Here is a 25,144-nt window from a genome sequence, read left to right as displayed (position 1 = left end):
TAATAAAAGCAAATATAACTAACCAGCTTGATTTTCCTCTTGCTGGAAGCCCCGGATGTGTAACTGGAAGACACAAACCATCAGTAATCCCAACCTCCATCTCTTCATGGCTCACAAAGCTCACAAAGCCAAGCAAGAACAACAATCCTGTGAGAACAAGACAACATTATCTAAAGTATAATAATGCCTGACCATATCATGTGAGAGGAAAAATCTAAGTCAATGCAGCAGGTACTGACGGTTTTATTAAACTAAAGAGTACATGGATTTCATAAGATATGAAATATATATAATATACTGTATAATGGCATCTGTATTGAGGGAAGTACAGCACAAGCCCAAATCTCAAGTACAACATTTCAGAAAATGTTCAGCAAGGATTCCACGTTACTTTAAGAAAAACCTTAGGCAGCAGTTGGTTAAGAATCAGAGTATAATGCCTTAGAAGTGTGCATATAGTACAGGAAAAAACAGGGTTTTACAGTTGTTTTTACATGTATTACACTTTTTTCTATTGTGTTGCAAATTCAATGAAAGTAGTCCTATAATATATTTTAACAATGAACTTATAGTCTGAACTTGTATTAGGTGACGGTATCAGAAGAAAATCCTATGGTATTTATGGTTCAAATATGGACTTTGCTCATTTACCCAAATGGCTGGGTTTGCCAACATAATTTAACAAAACAGATGGTTTTGTCCTTATCTGACCCATCAACTGAAGCCACCAAAACAATAAATGTTTCTATCTGCAAATCAAAAATGATCTTTTACTCACCAACAACGTGACTTCTGGACTTTCTAGACAGAGTTAGTCAGTCTCCACGAGAAGTTGAAATGAGCCTGAAACGCTCTCATCACCAACACAAATTACAGTGCAGCGCTGCGACATCAGTTTGTAGAACGCTGGATGCAGCCAAGGACAATTTTATATGTGCACCCACAGTGACGTACAAGCTTCCCTGAGCTGAATGAGAGAGACGGACATCAGAGCCAGGGAGGAGTTCAAAACCATCTTCAAAGAACATCAGGCCAAGTGGCCCCATGCCTACAATCCCAGGGGCCCATTCCACAAATAGCGCAGACGAAAGCGTCTTTATTCCCCTCCCGTCGTGCATCAAGTTATTTAGAGGAGTCAATTGACTTTACATTAACATCATGTCTGTGCAATATCCTTAGTGTTGGAGTAAAAACTGTGTCTTTAATCTTTCAATAGTTGGTTTCAAACATTTAAGGCCAGGTGCTTAAACACAGATGTTGGCGCCTTCCATTCCATCCTAAAACTCTCAGGGACCACCGTCGCTCTCCCCCAGACCCTGTTTCTGGATATAAAGATGTTTGGAGAGAAAGCAGCACACAAGACGTATTTTAACCACATTAGTACCTGGGGAAGGAGCATGTACCTGCAGGCTGCTCGGGTAAATGACCCTGTGTATATTTATACACCACAGAGGTGTACACAAATCTGCTGTTCAAACAAATTCGTGTATTGTCACAGCTATTTTGGATCAGACATGGGCCAAGCGTACCAGGATGAAAATAGAAGAGACATAAACACAGTACAGTACAACAATGATGTGAAGCTCATGTAAGCATTACGTTTAATGGCGTGCAGAGTTTCAATATAATGTACTGGGTTAAATTGCAATGCATTTACTGTTAGAGGTAAAGTGATTTATTGCTTTAAGGTATTTCCAAATACGTTCAAAGGAAGTATTGATATTTCATGTTTGTGAACTCCACACACTAGATAGTTTGAGTAATATGGCTGTGATGGGCTGAGCGGCGTCGCCCTCTGGTGGAAATACTGGATTTAACACTCAGCGTATTATTATTAGATCAGTTTTAGACTGTTTTTGTAAATAATAAATATAATATAAAAACACATCAAACTTTAAAATATAGTCTAAAAAAATCGACATAAAACGAGACAGATTCTTCGACTCTGATTTATTGAACTCATATATCACAATTATCTGTCATCTTTCTGTCTCTTACCGGTTCCTTCTTGCAAGTAATGTTTCTGTTTGTTTCCAAACATTCTACGGATCTATAAAAATGTTCAACATGAAGTTAAAACGGAATTAATTCAACGTAAATTTCACTAGGAGACGCAAGATGTCGCCAACAACCTGTACCGTGTGATATAATCTTTTTTGTGATATAAGAGACTTTTTTTTCTTCTTTTTTGTGATATAAGAGACTTTTTTTTATTTTTTTGCGATATAAGAGACTTTTTTTTCTTTTTTGTGATATAAGAGACTTTTTTTTCTTCTTTTTTTGTGATATAAGAGACTTTTTTTTCTTTTTTTGTGATATAAGAGACCTTTTTTCCTTTTTTTGTGATATAAGAGACTTGAAAGAAGTTCCGGTGTGAAGATCAAATGCCCGGATTAACAGTAAATTATACAACATTTATACAAATACAGTAAAAAAGAATATAAAGACGCGTAAATAAATACATAAAATTGAAATATGACAACAAATATGTTTTCAAATACTTTAAACAACAAATAACCTCACAAACAGAAATGGCCTACGAATAAAAACCGAAATATAACAGACCCTTAAAACTAATTGAATTAAATAACACTTAATTTTTTTAAGCGTTTATAAATTTGACTTGCAAGAAACTAGGTGAGAGTTTAGGACCCCGGGGCTCACCAGACGAGCGGGGGGCGGAGTTACAAGTGATTGACAGGATATTCTGGAGGCACGGCAAGCGAGTAATCTGGCAAACTGAGCGCTTCTTCAACGCCGCGCGACAAGCGACGAATTTTAACGCAATTCCGCCCTAAACCAAGAATTACACCGCGTTTTGATGCCGAAACATCGGTGGGAAAGTACCGCTAATGGACTTCCGTCACTGATGATCGCGTTTGAGAGCTGATTATGATGAAGATGAAGCTGCGAGCGACGGGAGGCGAAAACCACCGATGCGACTTGAATTCCGTTAACGGAACCGATCGGCCGGGACGTCGGGAGAGCGCCCGATCGGCTCCACTCGATAAGGAGGCGGTGTTTGAGTGGTTCGGTTTACAGCTGAGCCCGGCCGGACGCGTCGAGCTGCTCTGCGGGCTCCTGCATATGTGCCAGCCGCTGGAGCTGCGCTTCCTCGGCGCCTGTCTGGAGGATCTGGCCCGGAGAGATTTCACCGTTCTGCGGGACTTTGAGACCCGGGCCAACTGCCCCGCGGATCTGGAGGGGCTGGTGGACGTGGACGTGAGCGACCCCGTGGTGCTGTCCAAACTGCTGGTTTATGTGTCACTTCTCGGATCCAAGAGCAGGGAATGCGCCGGGATATTATTCAGGACGTTAAGCCGGATTGAGGCGGGGATGTGCGGGGCTTTACCGGAGCCGGAGACGGTGGACCAGCTGCGGCTGCTCTTCACTATGGGCTCGTTACACCCGGCGTTCAGTTTCCATCAGCGGGAGGAGCTGAGAGCACAGCTGGACAGACTCCAGGAATGGGTGTGTAATATAACACTCAACATCACTGCCATTACACAGATGAAAGTACGGTTTTGCCATCTTAGCACTATAGCACTGCAATGTCATCTATATCGTGGTATTCCTCGATTTATACTTACTAAAAAAACATGCACATATGGGTCATTGACATCATGATCATTATTTAAAGTCCCAGTTTAATCAAAAATGACGATTCTCATTTTTTATTGAAATATTGCTGCGTTTATAGTAAGTAGCATATCAATGTGGGTCATATATTTATTTTTAATTCATGAATGTAAATTCATGTAAAGTTTCACATTTTACTGGGTGCATGTGCGCACTTATCGATGTGGCACTGAGGAAGAGCTGTGCCTCGAAAACGTATTTCACTTTTCACTGGTTTCTATGGCCTCTGATGAGGCATTAAATAAATAAGGCCCTGTTTTTTTGGATCTACGCACCAGATTAACTGTGTTCTTTAAAGGAGTAGTTCATTTTCAATATAACATTTCATGATAATTTACTCACCCCATGTCACCCAAGATGTTTATGTATTTGTTTCTTAAGTCGAAAAGAAATTAAGGTTTTTGATGAAATCATTCCAGGAATTTTCTCCATATAGTGGACCTCAATGGACTCCAAACGGTTGAAGGTCAAAATTACAGTTTTGGTCCAGTTGAACCGCTTTAAACGATACCAGACGATGAATAAGGGTCTTATCTAGCGAAACAATCGGCCATTTTGAAGAAATGTATTTGCTTTATAAACAAAAATGCTTGCCTTGTTCTGTTCTGCGATTGGCGTTTGTGACTTTATGTAACACGTAATTACTTTAAAAAGGTCAGGCTTGACGTAGGTAGGGCAGGGCGAGAAAATCCATCTCGTATTCTCCTCAAAATTCAAAATAATCCGGGATCATTGTTTTACCTTTAACTCCCTTTTTTTGTAAACGGTGTTTGACTTGTTATTTGCATGTTCAACTTGTAAACACTGACTCTGTACTTTCAGCTACATCAAGCGTGACATTCTCTTCGTAATTACGTATTCCGTGAAGTCATGAACGCGCATCGCAGAACAGAGCAAGGCATTATTTACCAAATGACCAATCGTTTCGCTAGATTAGACCGTTATTCATCATCTGGTATCGTTTAACGCCACTTGAAGCTGCACCTTCAACCATTTGGAGTCCATTGAAGTCCACTATATGGTGAAAAATGCTGGAATGTTTTCGTCAAATACCTTAATTTCTTTTTGCCTAAAGAAACAAACTCATAAACATCTTTGATGACAAATGTCCCATATAGTGCACTATATTGGGTGACCGCCATTTTGTAGAGTTGTCTGAATTCTGAGTAAACAACTCATTCCCTACATGTGTTCACTACTTTTTACCCACAATGCATTTTGATTTTTAGTCCGATGTACACTCGCTCGCTCATATTTCCCACGATACAACACAAATCAACAGTCTGATTAGAATCAGCTGGAGGAGAAGAGTGAATAAACGGATTAAATGAATGTCATATATAGCGCTGTTTTAGTTCAAATATATTGTAATTCATTTTATTAAAGGTAGTAAATGTAGGCTAACTTTGCTTTAGGGAAATAAAATAAACCCTTAAATTAAATCTGAGTGACATGACTGCAGCAGCAGCACATATTGCGAAGACATTGCACACAAAACTAAGACACACAAAGTAGTACTATAGTGTTATTTTTGGTGGTATACTTGGTGTTTTAAGTCATAGAATAATACGTGGAAATATGTAGAGGTTTTGTTTACCACCTTATTTCGTGCGATTTACCAACAATCCATTCAAAAAACCCATAGACTTTGGAGTGATGGAACCAGAAGTCCTAAAATGCTAACTCACTTCTGGGTTTCGCGTACAAAAGTACTTCTTCTCTGAGCCTTCCTATTGTGAGTCTTGTGTTTTGTAAATGAGGTCATGTGTGGGATGTTTGGCACATGATGAGACGTTGATCATTGGATCAGATCAGGTCTCCTAAACCAGTGGTTCTCTAAACTTTTTTGTTTATAAGGCCCCCTCTGTGTAGATCCCCCAAATAAAGACTTGTAATCTTAAACTGAATATGTTTTTGGTTCAATTAAAATTCTTAGTTATACAATACTGGAAAATCAATTATTTTTTTATTTCCCTTATGTTTGATAGCATAAAATCTATCTACTCAATTTTCATAAAATGCCACAAAATCTGTGGCCCCTCTGTGTCCATCTTAGGGCCCCAGTTTGAGAACCACTTTCCTTAAAATAAGTAAAAAACCTTAACAGCTTAAATAATGATGACAATGTGAGATTTCAAAACGTTGCTTTAAAACAAGAAACCGAACTCGATTCCCAATTCAACCTTCCATGTCTTCTGATTGGATATTTGGAGCACACATTTCACATTTACGGTCAACTTAAGGGTGACAGGACACTAGGTAAATGTTCGGGAATGTTTGGTTTCTGGTGTTGTTTTGTGTTGACGCGTTAATACGATGTGGCTTTTAGTAAAGATGGTAATTATAAAACTCAGGGTTCATAAATATGCAAATTCACATGTTTCAGAGACATTGTATAGCAGACATTATGTGAAATGTTTTTTTTCACCCGTCTTATGCCTCTTCTTTGCTTCTCACAGAGTATGTTTTCCAGACCGAGGTTCATCTGTCCACAGCAGGAGAATGAGGTGGACTGGACTCTATGCAGTGATCCCAATCCTCACCTCAGCAGCAGGTCACAGAGAGAAGGTATCTCACTGTTATAAGCTGAAAACCCTTTGACCTTCAAACATCCACAGATAGAGTATGATGACACTGTCTTCTGATGTTTTAGTGGTGCACATTGAGATGATCGTTCTGAAGGACGTTTCTGTGGCAGGAGACAGCAGGCAGTACACTTTTGAGGTGAGTTCACAAAACCTCTCTGACAATGTCAAGTTCACATTTCTTGGACATCACCAAGCTCCCTTACGTTTCCAGAGCCGTTTTTGCGTGTCATGTGATTCATGGAGCCTTCAGATAGTTCCAGGAAGTTATGTTTTTTCTTTAAAAGGTTTATTTCTTTAATTTTTTTAATGAATTAAATGGCTTGCGTCCTAAAAACTTCGTCACAGATTGTTTTGCTGTTGTGCCATGCGTTACTAGTAACTTCCAGGAAATATTGAGAGGCTCAATGAACCGCCATTGCTGTGAAAAAAACTGTTCCATTGGAGTCAACGGAGTTGATGCAACTCACTCTCTCAATGGCTTTGTACGTTTCAACTCTGTACGTGATCTGCGCATTTGCGTTTGTTAAAGATGATAACATACGTTTTATACTCGTGCTACTTCTACAACTGATTCAGATCGTGGATCGAGATGCTTTGTTATGAAGATCGTGACATGCTTTTTTGGGAAGATCGCCCAGCACTACCCCAACGTATATGATTTAATTTAAGTTAAACACAAATTAATTTTTTCAATAATTTTATATCAGTTACAGGTTCCAAACTTGTTGAAGCTCCAAACACATATTGTACATCCATCATAAATGATATGATAATTATGATAATTATTCATTGAAATTGACACAAGCAGCACATTCAAGCAATAAATACAAATATGGTGACGCAACATAACTTGAAATCTCCTTGGTTCTTTTGTGACTAGCTGTCATATGATATTTTTTCATGAGACGCTTGAGAAACGGTACGATTTTATGGTACACATGTGCTGCCATAGTGTTTTCAAGGCGTCAGTTACACTAAATAAAACTTTTACGATTTTATATTTGATGGTTTGTGTTTTTGGAGCTTTAACAAGCTTGGATTTATTAACATAAGGTTAAGGAATAGTTCACCCAAAAATGGAGCCTATTGACTTTCCATCATAAGATAAAAAATACTTTGGTCAGGTCAGTGAGGACCATTTTTGAGGAACAATTCCTTTAAAGAAACATTGTTAGACTGAAGAAAGGAAGTCATGCGGTGTTCTTCATCTCTTACTAGAAGTTGTTGCTTTAGATTTGCATGTTTCATTATTCATGCTCTTAAAATGATGGTGCAGTCAGCCTCCGTGGCTCCAGAGTGCTGGGCTGGGCTCTCGGATGTGTGCATGATACTTCTGTCTCTGTGGGACCAGTGAGGAAACATGCAAAGCCTGAGCTGTAAACATCCGGTTGTTGATACAGAGTTGACAGCCTCAGTAAAGAGGCTTTGGCTTGGCTCACATTGAGAGCATGGCGTCGAGCCAAAACCCTCGGAGAGGGAGCTGAGAGTAAAGCATTTCTTTCTTTTGCCCAATACCTTACGTCATTTTAAGAGATGGATCCTGAAATACAGTATTATTGCAACAGCTGCTTCATGCTGCGATAAATATTATTCATTACGTATTTTCATATACCAAGCACAATGTATTTGGATATTATTTTATTAACATAAGTTTGAGTGAGGCAGAATTCAGGAAATGTCATGTGTGATGTGATTTTATTTACCAGGAAGAAACTGAATCAAGAAAGTTGCTTGGTGATGTCAACCAAAACGTGAACCATTTTAAAACGACACTGTTATAACTAAACATGGAAAAATGTTTTATGCCTTTTGTTTGTTTGCGTTTTGGGGGGCTTTTATTCAAAAAGGTAATGTTTAGGAAATTATACCATTATCATCTCCTTGTAAATCATAAACATTTAAAATCACAAAAACTGTGAGATTAAAGGTCCAGTGTGTAATTTTTGGGAGTATCTATTGAAACAAATGCAATATAATATAAAAACTAAGTCTGCAGAGGTGTATTAAGAGCTTACATAATGTTGTTTTAATCTTGTCACCGTTTTTATTGGAATGAGCTATTTCTGTCTACATATACGGCGGGTCCCCTAACATGGAATTCTCCATGTTGTTTCTACAGTAGCCCTAAACGGACAAACTGCTTTATCTCCTTGGGCAAAGAAGTGAAAACGCAACGAAATTGACATTGCCAACTACTGGTCTGGCATACACAGTACAGTGTTTATAGTCATTTGAATAAAATCCTAATGAATAGGGATCATTTTGACATTTATGTCATGTGAGATCTTTCAAAAACGCTAAGGAATACCTATTAAGTAGATAGTCCATTTTGAGTAAACGTAGATTATTAGATTGTGTTTATACTATAGTATATTAAACGATTTAGAGAAAAGGTGTAATAGAAGATTATTTATAACCAAAAGTTTGTTTTAACCAGACGAGCAGCAGGACATTTTGTTGGTTGTCAGATTTCTGTTTTCTTCACATCATGGATGCAAGCATGCGTGTTAGCTTTTAGACCATTTATTTGATGCTGGGAACATATTGTGAAAGAAAAACTCAAACGGAAATCATAATTTACGTTCTCTGTGTCGCTTAAAGTCTTTGTGCGAGTTGCATTCCGATAAAAAATCTCCATATTTTACTGGCAGACGAATTCCCCACCCTTTCCCAGGGTCACGGCTGACCCCTGACCACCTGCGTCTCACCAAGCCTACTTGTGCAACCTTACCATTAAGACATCAGTATTCACCGGAGAAGCAGACCAACAGAGTGCCCTTGTTAGGAATAAAATATTTACTCTGTGTGATGGGCTGCCCGGGTGTTGAAAGAGCTCGCTTGGAGTTACAGATAAACACTTCAACACGTTCTTTGTTTGGGAAAGATGAATTGCTGCAAGAACAGGAATCATCTTATCGACTCTTTCGAAGTAAAAATCTGTATTGGCCTGTATTGTGTACTATGTTTGTACCTACAAAATGAGATGTCATAGAGGTTGTGTTTTGTTTGTGCTTCGGACTGTGAAAGCCTGAGATGACAAATGTTTGTCAAAAAAATAGAATTATTATTAAGTAGAACAAAGTGATGGATTAAAGTTTCTTGTTTTACTTTAGTTTAATCCCTAAACTTCGATACTGTTTATAAATGCAGTTATGTATGAATGCTGGAGGATGCATTTCTTGGAAGGTTGATATAGTGTGTGACTCAGTTTGGCGAATATATTCTCAAACATGTTGGGCGTGTGCTTCATGTTATCGTCACTGTCTTTATATAGACTAGAAGCATTATTTCAGATGCCCAGAATCCAATGAGTGATTCAATTGAAATGTTTTATTTACCTTACACGTAAACTTGTTTTAGATGCAAAAAGATTGGAAGGGACTGTGAAAAAAAACAAGTAAACCGCAATTTTATGTTTTAAACAAATTATTATATAGTGGCAAAAGAGGGTGTGTGAAATACCAGACTGATTCATTGATGGTTCCTTTACTTTTGCAGGTGAAATGGTCAGACTCTTCGCTGACCGCCGTCACCAAAAGTCATCGTGAATTAGAGGACTTCCTGTTAAAGGTGAGCAGAGTTGTGAGATGCGTCACACTGTGTTTGGTGTTGTGTTTTGTTATTTAAGTCATGTTTGCTGCACATGCCAGTGTGCCAACCAGGCGGGCAACATGCCATAAGACTAGAGCCGCAGGGCATGAATCTACTTTCTATTTGTCTTTGACTGTGCTTGCGCAGGACTGGCTTCTATTTGTTAACCGTAGTTTGAAAAACGTATAATGTATCATAAGTGCAAGTCAAATGCAAATATACAAAAACACCTCTCTTTCTCTATAGCTTCCTAAGGAACAGAGCCCTGATGGCTTTGAGAAAAGTATCGTCAGGTTATTGAATCGATCGGAACAATGTGAGGTCAGAGAACTGGAGCGAAATCTCAGGTGAGTCTTATCTCATAGAGATGAAAAACATTACTGTTAACTTGTTAAATGATTGCATGACACTATAAACACATCCACACAAAATATAGTTTAGTCATGTCACACTTCACTAATATAAACAAGCACATTTTCCATGTGTGACATACAATAACACTTTACAAGGACAGTTCACCCAAAAATCTTTGACTACCGTAGGTGGAAGAAATACAATGGCAGTCAAGTGCCCCAGAACTGTTTGCTGTCCTATACATTCTTCAAAATGTCTTCTTTTGTGTTCAACAGAACGAAAACATTTATAAAGCACTTTTCCGTAAATGGTAGTCATCAGAACAAAGACATTTGTACAGATTTGGAACAACTCGAATGTGAATGATGACAGAATTTGTATTGATTCCCTTCAAAGCACAGCTTGCAAAAATCTGAACTTTAAAATATGAGTTTCGATGAATCTGAAAATGTCCTTTTTCAATGTCACAAACTCCGCAGTATTCAGGTCAGTAACACTGATGTCAGTTTCAGAGGGAATTCAACTTCCTGTGGAGACGAGCCAGATGCCAGCGTCTGTTTTTGTTACCTTATAATGTTCCACTTTCACTTGTTCGTGTACAGGGAGAAGTTTTTGTCTTTATCACCCGATGTTCTTCAGAGGTGCGACGTCTCCACATTCTTCCTGTCTGACCCATCTTCACTGCCATGCAGATGCTGTAAGACACCACAACATGCTTGACTTATACCAGATACCAAAACATTAAGGATTAGTGAGTCACACATCATTATGTGGAAAGTATACTGATGATATACATACAGTATAATGTTACGTAATGTTTAGGTCGGATTTTTGACGTGTGATTTTAGTCGATCAGTTTAGATGTTTTTACATGCATTTTTGGGGGTTTAGTTCTAGTTGTTTATTGATGCTTTTGCGTCCATTCGAAACCTTAAAAGAGACTGTCATAATCCACTCCCATTGTAAACAAAAAACGCTGTTTACAAAAAAGATTCTGAACAAAGAAAGCCAAGCGGAGACACGAGGATGAGTAAAGAATAATAATTTTCCCGGATAAACTAACCCTTTATTTTCGAGGCCACAAATATTCTCGTGATCGCTCCGCACTGCCGGCACATGTCACACCTGCCCTTCTGCTCTCTCTGCAGGTACCAGAGCACCTGTATCCAGAATCCATCAACCTGCACGCGGTTTCTCCGAGGATTGCTCTGAGACCTCCAGCCTGGAAGAGGGTGAGACAGGTATGCTTGTTAGATCGGTTCTAAAATGACATCTGCTTTACTGACTTCTATAGACTTGTCGTGCCGTTTTCTCTCTTGCAGACGTTGAGGGTTACAGCGTCAGAGCTGCAGGCCTGAGGTACAGCTTCATTACACACAACCTCACCCTCTGCATCCTCCTGTAAGAATCAGTGATGAGATGTCTTTCTCTCCCTGCAGTAATCCACATTCAGAATGCCAGAGAAGAGGAAACTGCGAGCGGAACGGCGAGAGAGTTCGGATGAAAGGCACAGAATGTGAACAGGTGAGATCCTGAATCTCAAATATGTCTGCTAGTGAAGATTTAAGGCGTTTATGCATCATGAGAAAGACTCGCGCGCTTTATGTCTGTGTTTGCTAGGGCTGCACAAATGACAGGAGAATTCTCACGCCCGGACCGAAGAGCAAAGGAAGATCTGCTGGCAAAAGGTACGAGCGCACACACTTATGCGTTTAGTTTATTAACGTTTGGAAGCTAATTGAAATGCTTACAAAGATATTTAATTATTTTCTCGCGTTCCATATGATGAGATGAAGATATTGATTATTAGCATTAAATGGATAGTTTTTTCTGTGGAACTCGAAGGAAAATGTTAGACGTCAGTCACCGTTCACTTCAATTGCATTTTTTGCATGTAAGTGAATGGTGACTGAGGCTACCTAGCGTCTCCTTTGGTGTTCGACAGAAAAAAGAAAGTCACACAAGTTTGGAACGGCATGTTCAACAGGTGAGTGAATGGTTGGGTCATTTTTTGGTGAGTCTGTTCTGCAAAGCTATGGCTCTTAAAACACGTTTGTCTGTTGTCAGGGAGAGGGGTCGAAGGGCCACCAGCGTAAAGACTTCTGCTGGGATCCAGAAACCTTCCGCAACACTGATGAGCAACCAGACGGCTTGTAAAGGTGTGTGCGTCAACCAGAATAAACTGCACAGCTTTTGTGTGTGTGTCTGCCTAAACATGCGCATAAATGCTGTTGCCTTTTGGCTTGTTTATAGACGCAGGAAGGGTCCGATATGGAGACACGTCCTCAGAGAGCTCTAACTCCGTGCCATCCAGTCCCGTTCACCATAAGAGCCTGGAAGACCAAGGTGCGTTTGCTGTTGATAAAAAAACATCTGTTAGTTGCTAGCGGTAAGAAATGAGACCTAATGATGTTTAACCTTCTCTCAACAGACACAGAAAGCCAGTCCGATAACTCGGCTCAGGAACCTGAAAAAACTCACCCTGCCAAGGGGATTGGTGGGAAAGCGGTCGCCATGGTGAATCCATTAGTCGCCGAGCCTCAGAACGTCATGCAGCCGCCTTCAGTTGTCGAATTTGCCCTGACTTGCCTCCCATACACAATGCAGTACAACCCCACCCAGAGGGACACCAACGAGCGCAAGATCACCATAACCATCCCACTGCCCCGAGAACCTGGAACATCGTCTGCCAGCACTCACCCACAACAGCAACCACCGCTGGGAGCGTTCGGCATCCTCTCGGGCGCCCAGTGTTCTCTGCAACACGCTAATACCACTGCCAACAGTCACATCAAAACGAACACAAAGGCCTCCACGCTGTCCAGCACTTCTTCAAGGGCAAGTTCCTCTTGCCAAATCCCTGGACCTTGCCCCACGACCGTACCCACACACACCCCGGGACCCGGACCCATGCCGCCCCCCGCTGTCACGCACAGCACCGGTCCGAGCGATTCGTTGTCCTACATCAACAGCTCAAACCTTCCGGTCACGCCACAGACGCAGGCCGGCACAACACAACAACATCAGCACCAGGGTGGATGCAACGCATGCGGCTGCCGCGGTAGTTGCGGCGGCAACGTCACCCACCAGTCTCTCGGCTACTTCCTGCCTCCCCAACCTGCTCGTCAAATGTTTGGTCCGCCTCCCCCGTTCTTCCACCTCCAGCCTTCTAGTTTCACCGCCCAGGGCCATCAGAATAACGGGACGCCTCTGCCCTTCTACGCTCACACGGGTCCTCCTGCGGCATTTCTCCACGCCCCCTCGGACCACATGTTGGCCTCTCAGGCGGGTTACAGCTTGCCCCAAATGCCAACTTTTCGACGCTTCTACCAACCCCAACACGTCTTTCAGCCGGTGGGCTTGATGTCGGGTGGAACCAACATGAAAAAGACGGCCAACGTGTCGTGCTATAACTGCGGAATGAGCGGCCATTACGCCCAGGAATGCAAGCAGCCGTCCATCGATGCCGGTATGACAGGTAACATCAGGACCAGGAGGTGATGATGATGGTGATGATGATGTTTTAGGCCAAAAATATACTCACCCTAAGTAAGCGAACACAAGCATGAGTGCTTGACAAAGCGCCGCAAGCATACAGCTCGACAATTCTGTTACGAGTCGAAATAAGACTCCGAAATGTACGTACTGACATCAGCCTGTGTGTGTTTGTGTTTCAGGTGGTTTCCGGTTAAAGTACGTTGGCCCGAACTCCTCAGATTCCTTAGACAAAAATGATTGACAGCACATAGAGGACCAAAGCCTGTCAGCCACGTTTCTCATGATGCTTTAGACAGACTGTTATGTTTGTATTACTATCCTTGTCAAAAGGGTTTACTTTAAAAAATAAAGAAATAAAAGAGAGCCAACGCAAAGAGTGCAGAGAGGAAGGAAATATTTTCACACTGCTAGAACGACGAGTCGACAGTGTTTACAGTTCGGTTCTCTTACACACTACGATAGCTTAATGTTAAAGATGACATTAGATGGTTGGCTAGAAGTTAATTTGTTTTAGATTCAGATTAAATACTTTATTGTTCGCCGATGACTTTTATAGAAAGATAATGGAAAAATGAAACTTGAGTCAGTGCAGTATTTTTTTCTTGACGGGTGAACCTTTATTCCCTTTTATACATGTTTAAGCAGTTGTGCGTGAGAAAAGCTCAAATACTGTTAAAAACCGATGTTTTGTAAGTTCTTATTTTCTTATGAAAGATTAGCTTTATCTCTGCTGATATTGCTTTAAACGATGGTCTCACAGATGTTATACGCTACTGGTTTGCTCTTTTCTCGGCACTACAGCTTTCGTTTTCTTATGAATGTGAGTGTGATATTTGAAATGCACTGAAAGAGCCAGACTTGCAGTACTGCCGCTCATTCCCGTGCCCTGACCACTAGGGAGCGCGCAAGAGCTTTATCCTGCAGCTTTAGATCTAAATATGCTCCCATATCTGTGCTTTGTGAAGTGGTTTGATTCAGACAATATCCCTCATACATGTTCATTCTAAGCCTGAAGCACTGTAAGAAAAAATGCAAGTAGATTTTGTCATGAAACCCTCTTTAACCAAGGACTTTTTTGAAAGGAAATTTACGTTTTTGTGTGAATTTAACATGACTGTCATTATAGGACAACTCGAAGCATTCGATACCTTGCTTGTGTGTTAAAAATATTTTTGCTAAATGGCAAAGAGTTTGACATTCGTGCCTATTGCCAAGCGAGCACTCGTGCGCGTGTTGAAAATAATTTAGCAAAGTCTTAATTCTGTGTTCGAGTAACTATTTCAAATATCCAAGTTATGATTCCGGACATCTTATTGAAATAGCCAAAGCATCCCTGTTTGTGTATGGAGATTTGGCATGTTTGTATCGAGAGTATTTTATTTAGCTATTTTCAATTTGATGAAGGGTTGTAGACCTTTAACACGGTCGTCGTCTTTTTAAGCACATTTACTATGAGGAACATGACCTGTGATGGGAAACAATAGTAGGTTGCAGGTTTTTAAATGTGCTTCATTTGGTTTGATAAAATGGGTACTTATCTGTAAACTGACTCTGGAGGGAGTCATCCTACTCTAGGCTGAACCCAAAAACCTGTCGACTTTATTTGTTATACTTTTTATAGATTTATGAAGCTGTACTGTATATGAACCAGGTTTGATGTTTGCCTCAGAGTTTACGTTTACTGTATTTCCTATGTAAATGTTGATTAATCTGTACTGAGGGGTCAAATTAATCTGGTCACGTTTGCATTTTCTGGCAAATTGATCATTTATGTCCGGATATTAGCAATAAATACAAAAACACCCATTTGGCGCTGTTGTGTTTTTCTTTACATGTTGTTCAAGACCGCATAGTTGGGCCTGAGATTTGTCTTCGAGGTTATTCCCCCCTAAATGACTCGTGGGGTGTAAAGCTCTGCTCCTAAAGGACCATACACACCAGAAAGCCTCATGAAGATTTTTAGGATTGCAGTACATTTTGAAACCGTTTTGGAGACTCTTGACACACCTACATGATCTATTGTTATATCCCTTGTTATAAAAATGCTGGAATGTAATTTTGAAGTGTGTGTTTATCTGAAATGACTCGCCTATATCCAAAGCATATTTCAATCTATTTTTCACATCACAAATCACTGTAGTGCACATAGTTCGTTACAGAAACAGATTTTCTCTCTGTTTATGTCCAGCACTAGTATAAAATGACCAAATCCTCAGGAAACGCTTAAAACAGTCGCTTGATACAGATGCCTTTTGTTAGTATGACACAAGAACGGTCTTTCCTGTAGCTCTGTGGTTCGAGCATGGTGGATTGCACATACATAGAAACAAATGCGATGCAAGTCTGCCAAATTCATAAATATGAATATCATACTTGTTGCCAGGAAAAGGTCAAATTGCAGTGCTTTCCCAATAGTACATGTTTTCAAAGCTTTTGTAGTTTTGAATTTATTGCAAAGGAATAATGTATACTATAAGATTATTTATTCTATATAATATTTGTATTATGCCGATTTATTGAAGGGACAAGCGATTTGTCGTAGCACGGTGCTGAATTTGACACTGGTGTAAATGCTTGTGGGTAAAGCTGCATGACTCAAATTGTTTTTATTGAACTTCAAAAATGACTACATTAACTGGCTTCACTATCATGATGTAATATTGATGAGCAATCCTCGAGGGGTGTTTTGATGATGACATCACAGTGAGTGATCTTGGTCTGGCTACAGCCGACAAGCTGCAAGATATTACAGTGGCCGTGCTTTAACTATATTTTCTCTTGTAAGAGATGTAAAGACAAAAGATAGGACATCATAGGACGATAGCTTGTGTTAGATATTAGCTGTGTGCTTTAAATCTTTTTTAAAGGTGGTCTTCAGGGTCTCACTAAAAGTTAGAAGTTTGGTGTGTACTGTACTGTAAAAATACTGTGACTGTTTGAGTTCAAGTCAAACACGTAATTCAGTTTTCGTGCCTAAAATTGTATGATTACTATTCACCGGCATTATTACCAATGTAAATGGCCGACTTGAATCTTGTACCTTATTTAATTTAACTTATTATTTGCATAGAGTTTTCAGTCATTGTTGGTGTAACACCAGTGACAAATTCCCATGAAAGGCAAAAAACGTGATGAGGCACACTAAAATTATACCGATAAACATGTTTTGTTTTTCAAATAAAAGTCCTTCATGCTGACATAAACCAAAGCAACGCCAATGACGCTAAAAGTACCACACCAAAAAAACGACATTTTAAATAAAACTTATATTAAGGAAAGAGAAACTCACAATGTGTGTGCTTGAACAGAGCAAGTACTTGCTTGCCTATTTATATACTTTCAAAATAATGGTTTGTGTCACCAAAGACACAAAATCAAAGGACAGTTATATTTGTTTTTATTATTTGTACTAATAAATCATTATTTTGGTTTGCATTTAGATGCAATAATTAGGCCATATAATTGTGTTTAATTGGTTAACTTCACAGAAAAAATGAAAATAAATGTTTATACACCATACAAAAGAGTAAAACATAGGGAGGGGGATATGTGTTTTTTCAAGTACAAATGAAATTCAACCTTAAAGACTTAAATAACCATCATCATTATATCATCAATGACTACATTTCCATGTGCACCAATAATTCGACTATTTCCACAGGACTGTCAAGTTTGTCTTAGAGTGAGATTTTGGTGTCTTGAAGAGATGGTTACAGTTTTCTTAAATAATACAGACGAAGTCTTCACAACTAGTCTTCAGGAGACAGGATTCTAAATTTTAGTTTTTTATTATTGTTTACAGTATCTTGAATTGTATTTGTTTTGTCTGTTTCGCCTAATGCCAAAGTTGAAAGCAATGACAAAATCTTGTTATAATGAAAATAGTGTTTTAACCAAAGCTTTCTAGCATACGGATAGCTCCGATGTCAGTATTTGGTGGTTTTATATGGAGTTCAGCGTTTTTAAAGCACAGTTTTCCCTAGTCAGGTCAGGTAACTACTTTATATTCTATGAAGCGTCATCCCTTCTCCATTTGTTGGGTATTATTGTTTCTATTTTGTGCTTTTTAACTCACAGAAATCCTACAAAGTATGTTGTCTATCCTTTTGTTGTCATCTATAATCTATAATTGTTTTATAAACTATAATTATAGTTTTATTTAATTAACACTGAATATAGGAATTGATAGTCTGTCTGATATTTGACCTGTGTTTTGACTTGCATAACCTTATGTGTTTTCCTTATTGTCAATATGTCTCATGTACAGCTGTTTTGTAACAATGAAAATTGTAAAAAGCGCTATATAAATAAAGCTGACATGACTTAAACGTTTACCTAATCTTTAGTAGAAAACGCGAATGGAGTAATATTTTTTCCGATGTCTCGATCAACAGGGGTTAAGTAAAATACAAACACATGGATCAGTATATTGGTGACAAAAACATTCTCTGAGAATTTGTAGGTTTTTAAAGTGTTGACAGCAAATGTCACATCCATAACTATATACAGTATTCGTGCAATAGAAATCTGTGCACTTCATAGTGCGCACTTAAAATGCAAGACACAAGATAGCAAAGCTTTACATTTATCATATCTATCTGTGTGTAATCTTGATATGCAAAAATGTTTGATTTTGCATTCCACAATATTTGATTTAAGAGAGCGTTAGATTTTCATGCAAGACGTCTGTGCCTTGTAACTAAGTTGTCAGATGCTGCTTGTCAAGAAACACACATGTAAACATCAGCAGCATTGAACGCTGAGAAATTTATTGAAATGAAACCGTATTTAATGTCGACAGCTTTAGTGAGCAAAGTCACAAACGAACTACAAACTAAAGGCGAACTCAAAATGATGCATTATTATATTCAAGAACGCAAATTTCTTGAAGAAACCACATCGTTCCAGTCATTATCACAATCTCCAGAATGCTTTTTCCACTACTTGTACACAACACCAGGTTTGACATCATAGAGAGAAACCCACCTCTGTAAGTCTGGACTGATTTTAGGATGCTGTTTGGTCATTTTTGAATGTTACACAACAGCCATTTTAGAACAAATAGAAAGGAAAGCCCGAAATCCCTGTTAGATGCTGGAATATCTTCTGTACATCAAGTCATCATAAATCAATGTCGCTGTCTACAGTTACTACACACATCAAGAAGAAGCCGTATCAGCGCTGAGATGTTTCCAAAGCTCATTTCTTTCTCTCAAAGTGCATCATGGGAAGAAACGCTCCCCCTGTGGTCTGTTAGTGACATGGTAAATGTTCTGAATGTGAGAGGTCGGATTATTTTAGGAGTTTAGGGACAGTCATGGAGGTCATGGCTGTCATGGTCATGGTCGGCACGGTGATGTCTCTGAAGACTGGCTGAAAACTAGAGGAAGCGGAAGGTTTGTTTTGGTTCAGAGTTTCTATGATCATCTGCCTCATCTCTCGACTGGCATCACCACGGACGGCCAATAAGGCCATGATGTGTTCCTCTCTAAAGTGAGAGAGAGGGGGAGAGAGAGAGTCTTTGTGTCAAAATGAGTACTAATGTACTTTATCACAAACATCTCACTTTGAAAATAATGTGAATTATCTATAGATTTTAAATCCTGACAAATGTCTTTTGAAATATATACTTTGTTATCTAATGCAATGACATTCGTACATTTTGGTGTAATCTAAGTCTCTAAATATGCATTCAAAGTGATTTCTTGACCATGTTTCTAATGTCTGGTTTTTATCTGAAGGCTAACCTGATGTCAGGATATTTGGACACCAGGGTGGACACCTCCAGGTAAAGCAGGGCTGGGTCTGTCAGTTTGAAGACCTCTGCGATCGTAGTGATGGAATCACAAAGCCGGTCTGTTTCCTCTCCCTGGACACAAAAACGTGTTTTCAAACATCAACTCTTTAACAAGCTACTGGCGCTCCGCGAGGTGTGCTGAGACTCACAGCGGAAAGTCTCCTGAAAAGAAATTTGAACTGGTCCGCCTCCTTCATCATCCTGTCGGCGCCCTCCTTCCTCTCTTCTGCATTTTTAAACGCGATACGCTTCTGCATGATGGCTTTCAGATACTCCACCACCACCCGCCGATGAGCCTTGCTAGTCATTTCCTATTTCATGCACACGCGACATGATGAACAGGTGAACTTCACAAGCATTATCATATTATTCAACAGGTTATTATATAATTTTCAACCCTAGATATATAACAAACAAAAACATTAGAAGAAATATGCTTAAATCCCAAAATAGATTTTGAGTATACATACCCGATTATAAGGCTTCTTGATTTTGGCAAAGTCATTGAAGTAGTCTTCTACCGTCACACAGATGGTGTCCACAGCATGAGAGCCGCTCAACCACTTCCGGGTCATGAGCTCGTTCAGGTGATGCTGTCCAGAGAACAAAACGGTCCATTTTTAGCTCGACATGCTAAACTTTACCACCCATCAGTATGAGACACGAGCGTGTGTACCTCAAGATCCAGGAAGACCTCATCCAGCAGGAACTGACAGCCCTCTTTAGCCACCTCATTGAGGAGTTTGTCAATGGCAGCGTCATTTTGCGTGAGTTCAGTCGATTGAGAATACTTCCTTTTCAGGCTATTAATAGACTCTCTGAAAACAAATGCGTTGGATTATTTTAGGTAACGCTTTAGATTACGGCCTGCAATGTAATGCATAAACAAACAGAATTTCCAGCGTAACTAATTGTAACAATAATGCAAAGTTTGGGAAACAAATTCAGGAAACTCTGCAAGTATTTTAAAACTTAGGGGTAACTTTTTTAATATAACGTGGTCTGCATGCCTGCAGTATGCTATACAACAATCTTTGCGTGAAGATTTGTAATCACAATGTACCCATAAATAAGCTACTGTGGATAATAATAAAATACAGGGTTTTATTTTATTATTATAGCAAACATGAGACAAGGGGAAATGCTGTGTTCAGTTTTTGTGCAAGCAAACTGTCTGTCAACTGTAAATTTGACTTGAGTTTTGACTTTAGGGATAATTTTTATTTGATTGATTTTATGATTGTCGTTTAATTTATTTTGACAATGATTTATATGATAACTTTTAATGTGTAAAATCGATGTTGATCTTTTGAGACTATAATCAAGTATTTCAAGAGCGGTTTGATTTGGATGTTTATATGGCGTGCAGTTCCCTCATAAATCCCTTTACTCTTACACCTTTATTCCCCAAACTTTACATATTGTTCCACTTTATATACAGATATGTACTGTAGATGAACATTATTGTTACAATTAGTTACGCTGTAAATTATTGTTTATTAATGAATTACTGTTTGGGTTTTTTTTATGACCCCCAAAAAATCAGTGTATCCCTAGGAGTGTAACAATCTTAATGTAAAAAAGCAGAATTTTTTTAATGATAGGATGTCTGTATAATACACTTGGTTGAGCTGCCAACATGTGACCTTCATGTATTAAGGTTTTGTGCTTTTGCTACTCTTAAAAGTAAATTTTGAGTTGAAATTCAGTTAAACTTCTATGCGACAGACCTATGCCATTTTTATACATTAAGATACAAAACCTTCAATTTAACCTTGAATGTTGTCAGTTCTACAATAAGTTACAACAAACACGTTACCAAAAATGTTTTAGAAATAAATGCTAATTGAACTACTGACCTTTTTTAAATGTGTTCGAAAAATGGTGATACTATCGTATTATGAACCCAGTATTGTGTATTGTATCAAATAAGTGAATCGATCCATAGTGAACATTATTTTAACATTTTCTTTTAATGTTCCACAGAAGTAAAAAGGTCATATGGACCTGGAGTGACATGACGGTATATAAATATAAATAAGAACTTAACAGAATCATTATTATTGTGCAAATCATTTCTGTATGAGACACTCACTTAAACGTTTGACAGTTGTTGATGATGGCGATCATGTACTGAACGTAGCACTGCGGCATCTGGCGATTCTTCAGATGTTCCTCTTTATAAGCGAAGGACTCCTCTCGGTACCTGTGTCAGGGTGACAGACAGAGTGTCTGCTACTAAACTACCGTCTTTGATAATGATAATAATAAGACAGATGGCGAGCTCAAGATCACAGTACCTTCCTAGGAATAACTTCATCTGCTGTAGACAGACTTTCAGCACCTCCTCTTTAAACATCTCGTTGATCTGAGCTGCTACCTGAAGGTTCTGCTCAAACATCTGAGATAAGACAGAAAAGCATTTATATAACTCACGTCAGCACATAGAGTTCACTCCTGCTTTTACTCCTCTGCTTTCACAAATGCTCTTGAAATCCTCTTAAATTGTATTTTACGCAGAACTCGAGATTCTCAAGATTGTTGCACCTGGAAGACAATGGCCGGTAATGTGGTCTGATAGTAGCCGTCCTGGTCTGCCTCAGGCTCCGTCTCCTTCTGCCAGTCCTTCTTATCCGTTTCCAGAGCTTTCCGCAGCCAGCCTGTGATGTTTGACTGGAAAACAACAAAGTTGTGTCAAACCGAGATTGCTCCCAACCTTTGACATAAGCAAGCACGTCGAACACAGAATGTTCCGAAGGTCTTAATGCTAAAACCAAAAGCTGATAAATATATTTTAGTTCAAGCACAAATAAACAAATGACTTAACGTAAAATAAATTGTCATATTGAAAATAAGGGACTCACAGTAAATGTCTTGAGGTATTTTCCCAATAAATCATTCACAACTTGTTCAGGTAGCAGCGGCTCCAACTGCGTCACGTCACACTCGGGCTGGAGATCAGGGTGTCCCAACATCTCCACACTACCAGAGAAAGAATGAGAAATCACACTCCATCAGATTTCTCGAAACAGCGAGCAAAGTCCTATCACTCGATGTCAGTCATGTCAATAATGCTATATAATGCAATGAGACAACAGTCAAAACCACAAAATCGTACCTTTTATATGTGTTGAGAACCCACGTGAGAAGCGAGACAATCTCATTGGCCTCCAGATCTTCTACCGCCAGCTCCTGAAGCCGTGCAGACACCGATTTATGATACAGATCAAAGTACACTTGAAATGTGTTGTAGTGCGGAGGGAAGCACTGCACCATCAGGTTCTTCACCACGACCAGGTCATCTAACACGTACTTCCTTGTGATCTCCAGTAACCTCACCAGCCACATTTTGTCAGATTCCCGCGTCTCACTTTGCGTACCCTCGATGCGGGCACTCACGGTGCCTTCTAAGACTTCGTCCATATGTTTTTTCCAGCATTTAGGTCTACCGGGTGGGATGAACCCCGTCTGCTTTTTGCGGTCCAGCATTTTGCGGTCGATCTTCTCTTCGCGCTCAATGATTCGAATCACAGACACCAGCAAGGTAGGGTCACTGCGTACGGTGACCATGGTGCGCTGGAGGACGATCCACAGTTGTTTGGAAAGTTCATCCGAAAGGCCCTGAACATCGCCGAAGTATCCGCGAATTAGGTTCATGTCGTGGACGTTCTTGCTGTCCATTCGGTACTGCTCGTACATGAGGTCATCGCGGGAACACTCAAGGTCCATTAACTTGCGGTGAGCTAGAAGCAGCTCGCCCTGTTCGATCAAAGCTTGAGTCTCTTGTGCAATTTCAGGAACTGCATGGAACAAAATGTTAGTGAATTACAGACGCATTTATGTGGAACATAACATTCGTTATATATTAATATTCATCACAGGTGTTTTTGCGTTACCTGAGAAAATGTTTTTAAGATTTTCCACAGCGGATGCCAGCTGACTGTGCTGGACCACTGCATCCTTCACGTCCTTCAGACTCTCTATAGTGTTGATGCTCTGCCTCCAGTCTTTACTGACATCTGCGAGCGAATTCTGGATGTCCTTCACATCACACAGCGCAGTGTGGAGCTGTGTGAGGCCTGTTCGGACTCCATCCAACTGGGACTGAATCGCAGCCTGGTGAAATCAAGAGTAAGCTTTGCTTAAAAAGTGGCCATGCGATGGTGTTCTCTCTCTTGAAAACGCTCGCAAAGTTCAGCTGTGTTTGTCTGTTAACTGCATTTGGGTGATGAATTGGGTGGATATAAAGCTGGATTTGGAGATCGTTTGAAACTGATAGATGGATCGGCAGTCCCATCCCTAAATGATGCCGGACATGAACCGCACCTGGTAAGTGAAACTGTCTGTGTTTTGTTTGGCAATGTGTGCGCATCTGCTTTATTTCCGCCACGTAGCATGTTTTCTGAGATGTTGTATCTGTCTTTTATAAATGTGATCAAACTAAAGACTCTATGGATATTTGAAGGGTGCGATACTATTCTGTAAGTACTCAAGATTAACATGAGATATGCCGAGGCTCTGTGTGTTATGGCCGCTTTAATAATTGCTAACAGCAATTAACAGAAGGAAAAAATGATCACCTTTAATCTCGCCTCTACGGAAGCTTTCTTGCGTGCCTCTCTGCGTCTGTACTGCTCCACTTTGTCCAGCTGGTCGGACCGCTGCAGCATCCCTGCGACCCTCTGCACAGCCGTGGCAACAGCCTCCCTGTTGGTCTCCTCCATGGTTACCACTCTCGAGATGCAAGGTTAAAGGCACTGAAAAGACCCAAACACCAGCTAAAATCATGGACTTTTGAAAAATTTAAAGCAACAGTATTGGACTTATGAGAACCCAAACACTGGTCAAAAGTACTGGATTTTATGAGTAAAGACCCAAACAATATACCAACACGAGAGAATCAAGCTGCATATCATTTAATAAAAACAAATCTGTGACGTGCATTTACACATTTGTATGTTTGTTTAATATGTGTGGTTAGGGAATATTAAAAGAGTTTGGTTCCAAAATGAGATAACTCCTGATAAATCCTAGTTTCTTTACTGTGCAGTCCAGTTAATATCAATCAAACTGCAGTTGTTTTGTTTTAAGCAATAACAACTCCAAAAATACAGCTAACGAACACAATAAAACATGTTAGCATAATAAAAACATGATCTCATTTTGTAGCTAGTCAGCCATTTAAACATGCAGAACCAAGCCAACACAAACAGCTGATCGATCTAAACACTTAAATTGCCTCGATTTAGCTGAACAATAAATGGAGTTATAAATGAAAACATTGCGCTTAATATCAGTTTATCTGCCGTAAGGCCCCAATTGACAGATGCTAGTCTGCTAACTACATTAGCTTTGAAAATTTGCGTCCAGCGAGCAAATCCTTAGAAGCTAAGTGTAAAATAAGTGAAGTTACTTACCAGGACGCAGTGTTTATTTAAAGAATTGTGGCTTAAGTTATATAACAGCTGTTCATTGATGTTTTCTTCTCAGACGAGTTTATTCTGTTGATTTACTGACATATCAGCTGCGCCTTCCTGGTGCCGCCCACACTCGATCAGATGACGATACCCCTTCTGCTCCGAGGACATCAAATATGCGCTCTGCTTTGCGCATTGCATATGTTTTTGCGCAAATAAATGAACTTGACATGTTAAAAATGTCATAGTTTTGTCATTTT

At 39.6% G+C, this 25,144-nt stretch overlaps 3 protein-coding genes across 6 annotated transcripts in view; 1 reads left to right on the top strand and 2 right to left on the bottom strand.

Moving 5' to 3' along the window:
* The window catches only part of LOC306891348 (uncharacterized protein), a 36,381-nt gene extending 35,527 nt beyond the window's left edge, over nt 1–854 (bottom strand). The window contains exons 1-2 of the mRNA XM_079451528.1: nt 779–854; nt 24–147 (exon numbers count right to left, since the gene is read on the bottom strand). Of these exons, the coding sequence (XP_079307654.1) occupies nt 24–108 (85 nt within the window). The 5' untranslated portion in view covers nt 109–147; nt 779–854. The remainder of the gene's footprint in view (nt 1–23; nt 148–778) is intronic.
* A 1,344-nt stretch (nt 855–2,198) lies between these two features.
* Nucleotides 2,199–15,475, top strand: zcchc2 (zinc finger, CCHC domain containing 2). Of its 4 annotated transcripts, none has more exons than XM_079452631.1 (14): nt 2,199–3,471; nt 6,099–6,207; nt 6,293–6,363; nt 9,726–9,797; nt 10,065–10,165; nt 10,775–10,869; nt 11,321–11,404; nt 11,495–11,531; nt 11,612–11,696; nt 11,793–11,860; nt 12,240–12,331; nt 12,426–12,518; nt 12,604–13,650; nt 13,850–15,475. In XM_079452631.1, exons 1-14 carry the CDS (start codon nt 2,893–2,895, stop codon nt 13,909–13,911), a joined length of 2,595 nt encoding a protein of 864 aa, XP_079308757.1. In that variant the 5' UTR covers nt 2,199–2,892; the 3' UTR covers nt 13,912–15,475. The 4 variants fall into 4 exon arrangements, with proteins under 4 accessions (XP_079308757.1, XP_079308758.1, XP_079308756.1 ...); XM_079452632.1 differs by having other exon boundaries at nt 11,321–11,413; nt 12,604–13,641; XM_079452630.1 differs by having other exon boundaries at nt 11,321–11,413.
* Nucleotides 15,476–18,221: 2,746 nt separating this feature from the next.
* Nucleotides 18,222–25,053, bottom strand: exoc3 (exocyst complex component 3). The gene is made up of 13 exons (XM_079453171.1): nt 24,885–25,053; nt 24,048–24,224; nt 23,364–23,583; nt 22,586–23,267; nt 22,332–22,449; nt 22,015–22,140; nt 21,768–21,868; nt 21,563–21,673; nt 20,144–20,285; nt 19,938–20,060; nt 19,617–19,778; nt 19,418–19,539; nt 18,222–19,158 (listed from the first exon to the last, which is right to left on the bottom strand). Exons 2-13 carry the CDS (start codon nt 24,189–24,191, stop codon nt 18,963–18,965), a joined length of 2,247 nt encoding a protein of 748 aa, XP_079309297.1. The 5' UTR covers nt 24,192–24,224; nt 24,885–25,053; the 3' UTR covers nt 18,222–18,962.
* Nucleotides 25,054–25,144: the final 91 nt, after the last annotated feature.

This window comes from Barbatula barbatula (genome assembly GCF_947034865.1).
Source record: "Barbatula barbatula genome assembly, chromosome: 3".
In the NCBI taxonomy this organism is placed as follows: Eukaryota; Metazoa; Chordata; class Actinopteri; order Cypriniformes; family Nemacheilidae; genus Barbatula; species Barbatula barbatula.
The sequence above is the reverse complement of the archived record's forward strand: the minus strand, read 5'-3'. Positions and strand labels throughout refer to the sequence as shown.

What these genes read in the sequence shown, in the direction of transcription:
- zcchc2 (XM_079452630.1), top strand. Translation starts at nt 2,893, where the DNA reads ATGATGAAGATGAAGCTGCGAGCGACGGGAGGCGAAAACCACCGATGC. An exon ending in TGGACAGACTCCAGGAATGG is followed by an intron (nt 3,472 to 6,098) that starts GTGTGTAATATA and finishes TGCTTCTCACAG; the next exon opens with AGTATGTTTTCCAGACCGAG. An exon ending in GTCAGAGCTGCAGGCCTGAG is followed by an intron (nt 11,532 to 11,611) that starts GTACAGCTTCAT and finishes CTCTCCCTGCAG; the next exon opens with TAATCCACATTCAGAATGCC.
- exoc3 (XM_079453171.1), bottom strand. Translation starts at nt 24,191, where the DNA reads ATGGAGGAGACCAACAGGGAGGCTGTTGCCACGGCTGTGCAGAGGGTC. An exon ending in GTTCTCAACACATATAAAAG is followed by an intron (nt 22,450 to 22,585) that starts GTACGATTTTGT and finishes TTTCTCTGGTAG; the next exon opens with TGTGGAGATGTTGGGACACC. An exon ending in AACAACTGTCAAACGTTTAA is followed by an intron (nt 20,286 to 21,562) that starts GTGAGTGTCTCA and finishes ATTTGTTTTCAG; the next exon opens with AGAGTCTATTAATAGCCTGA.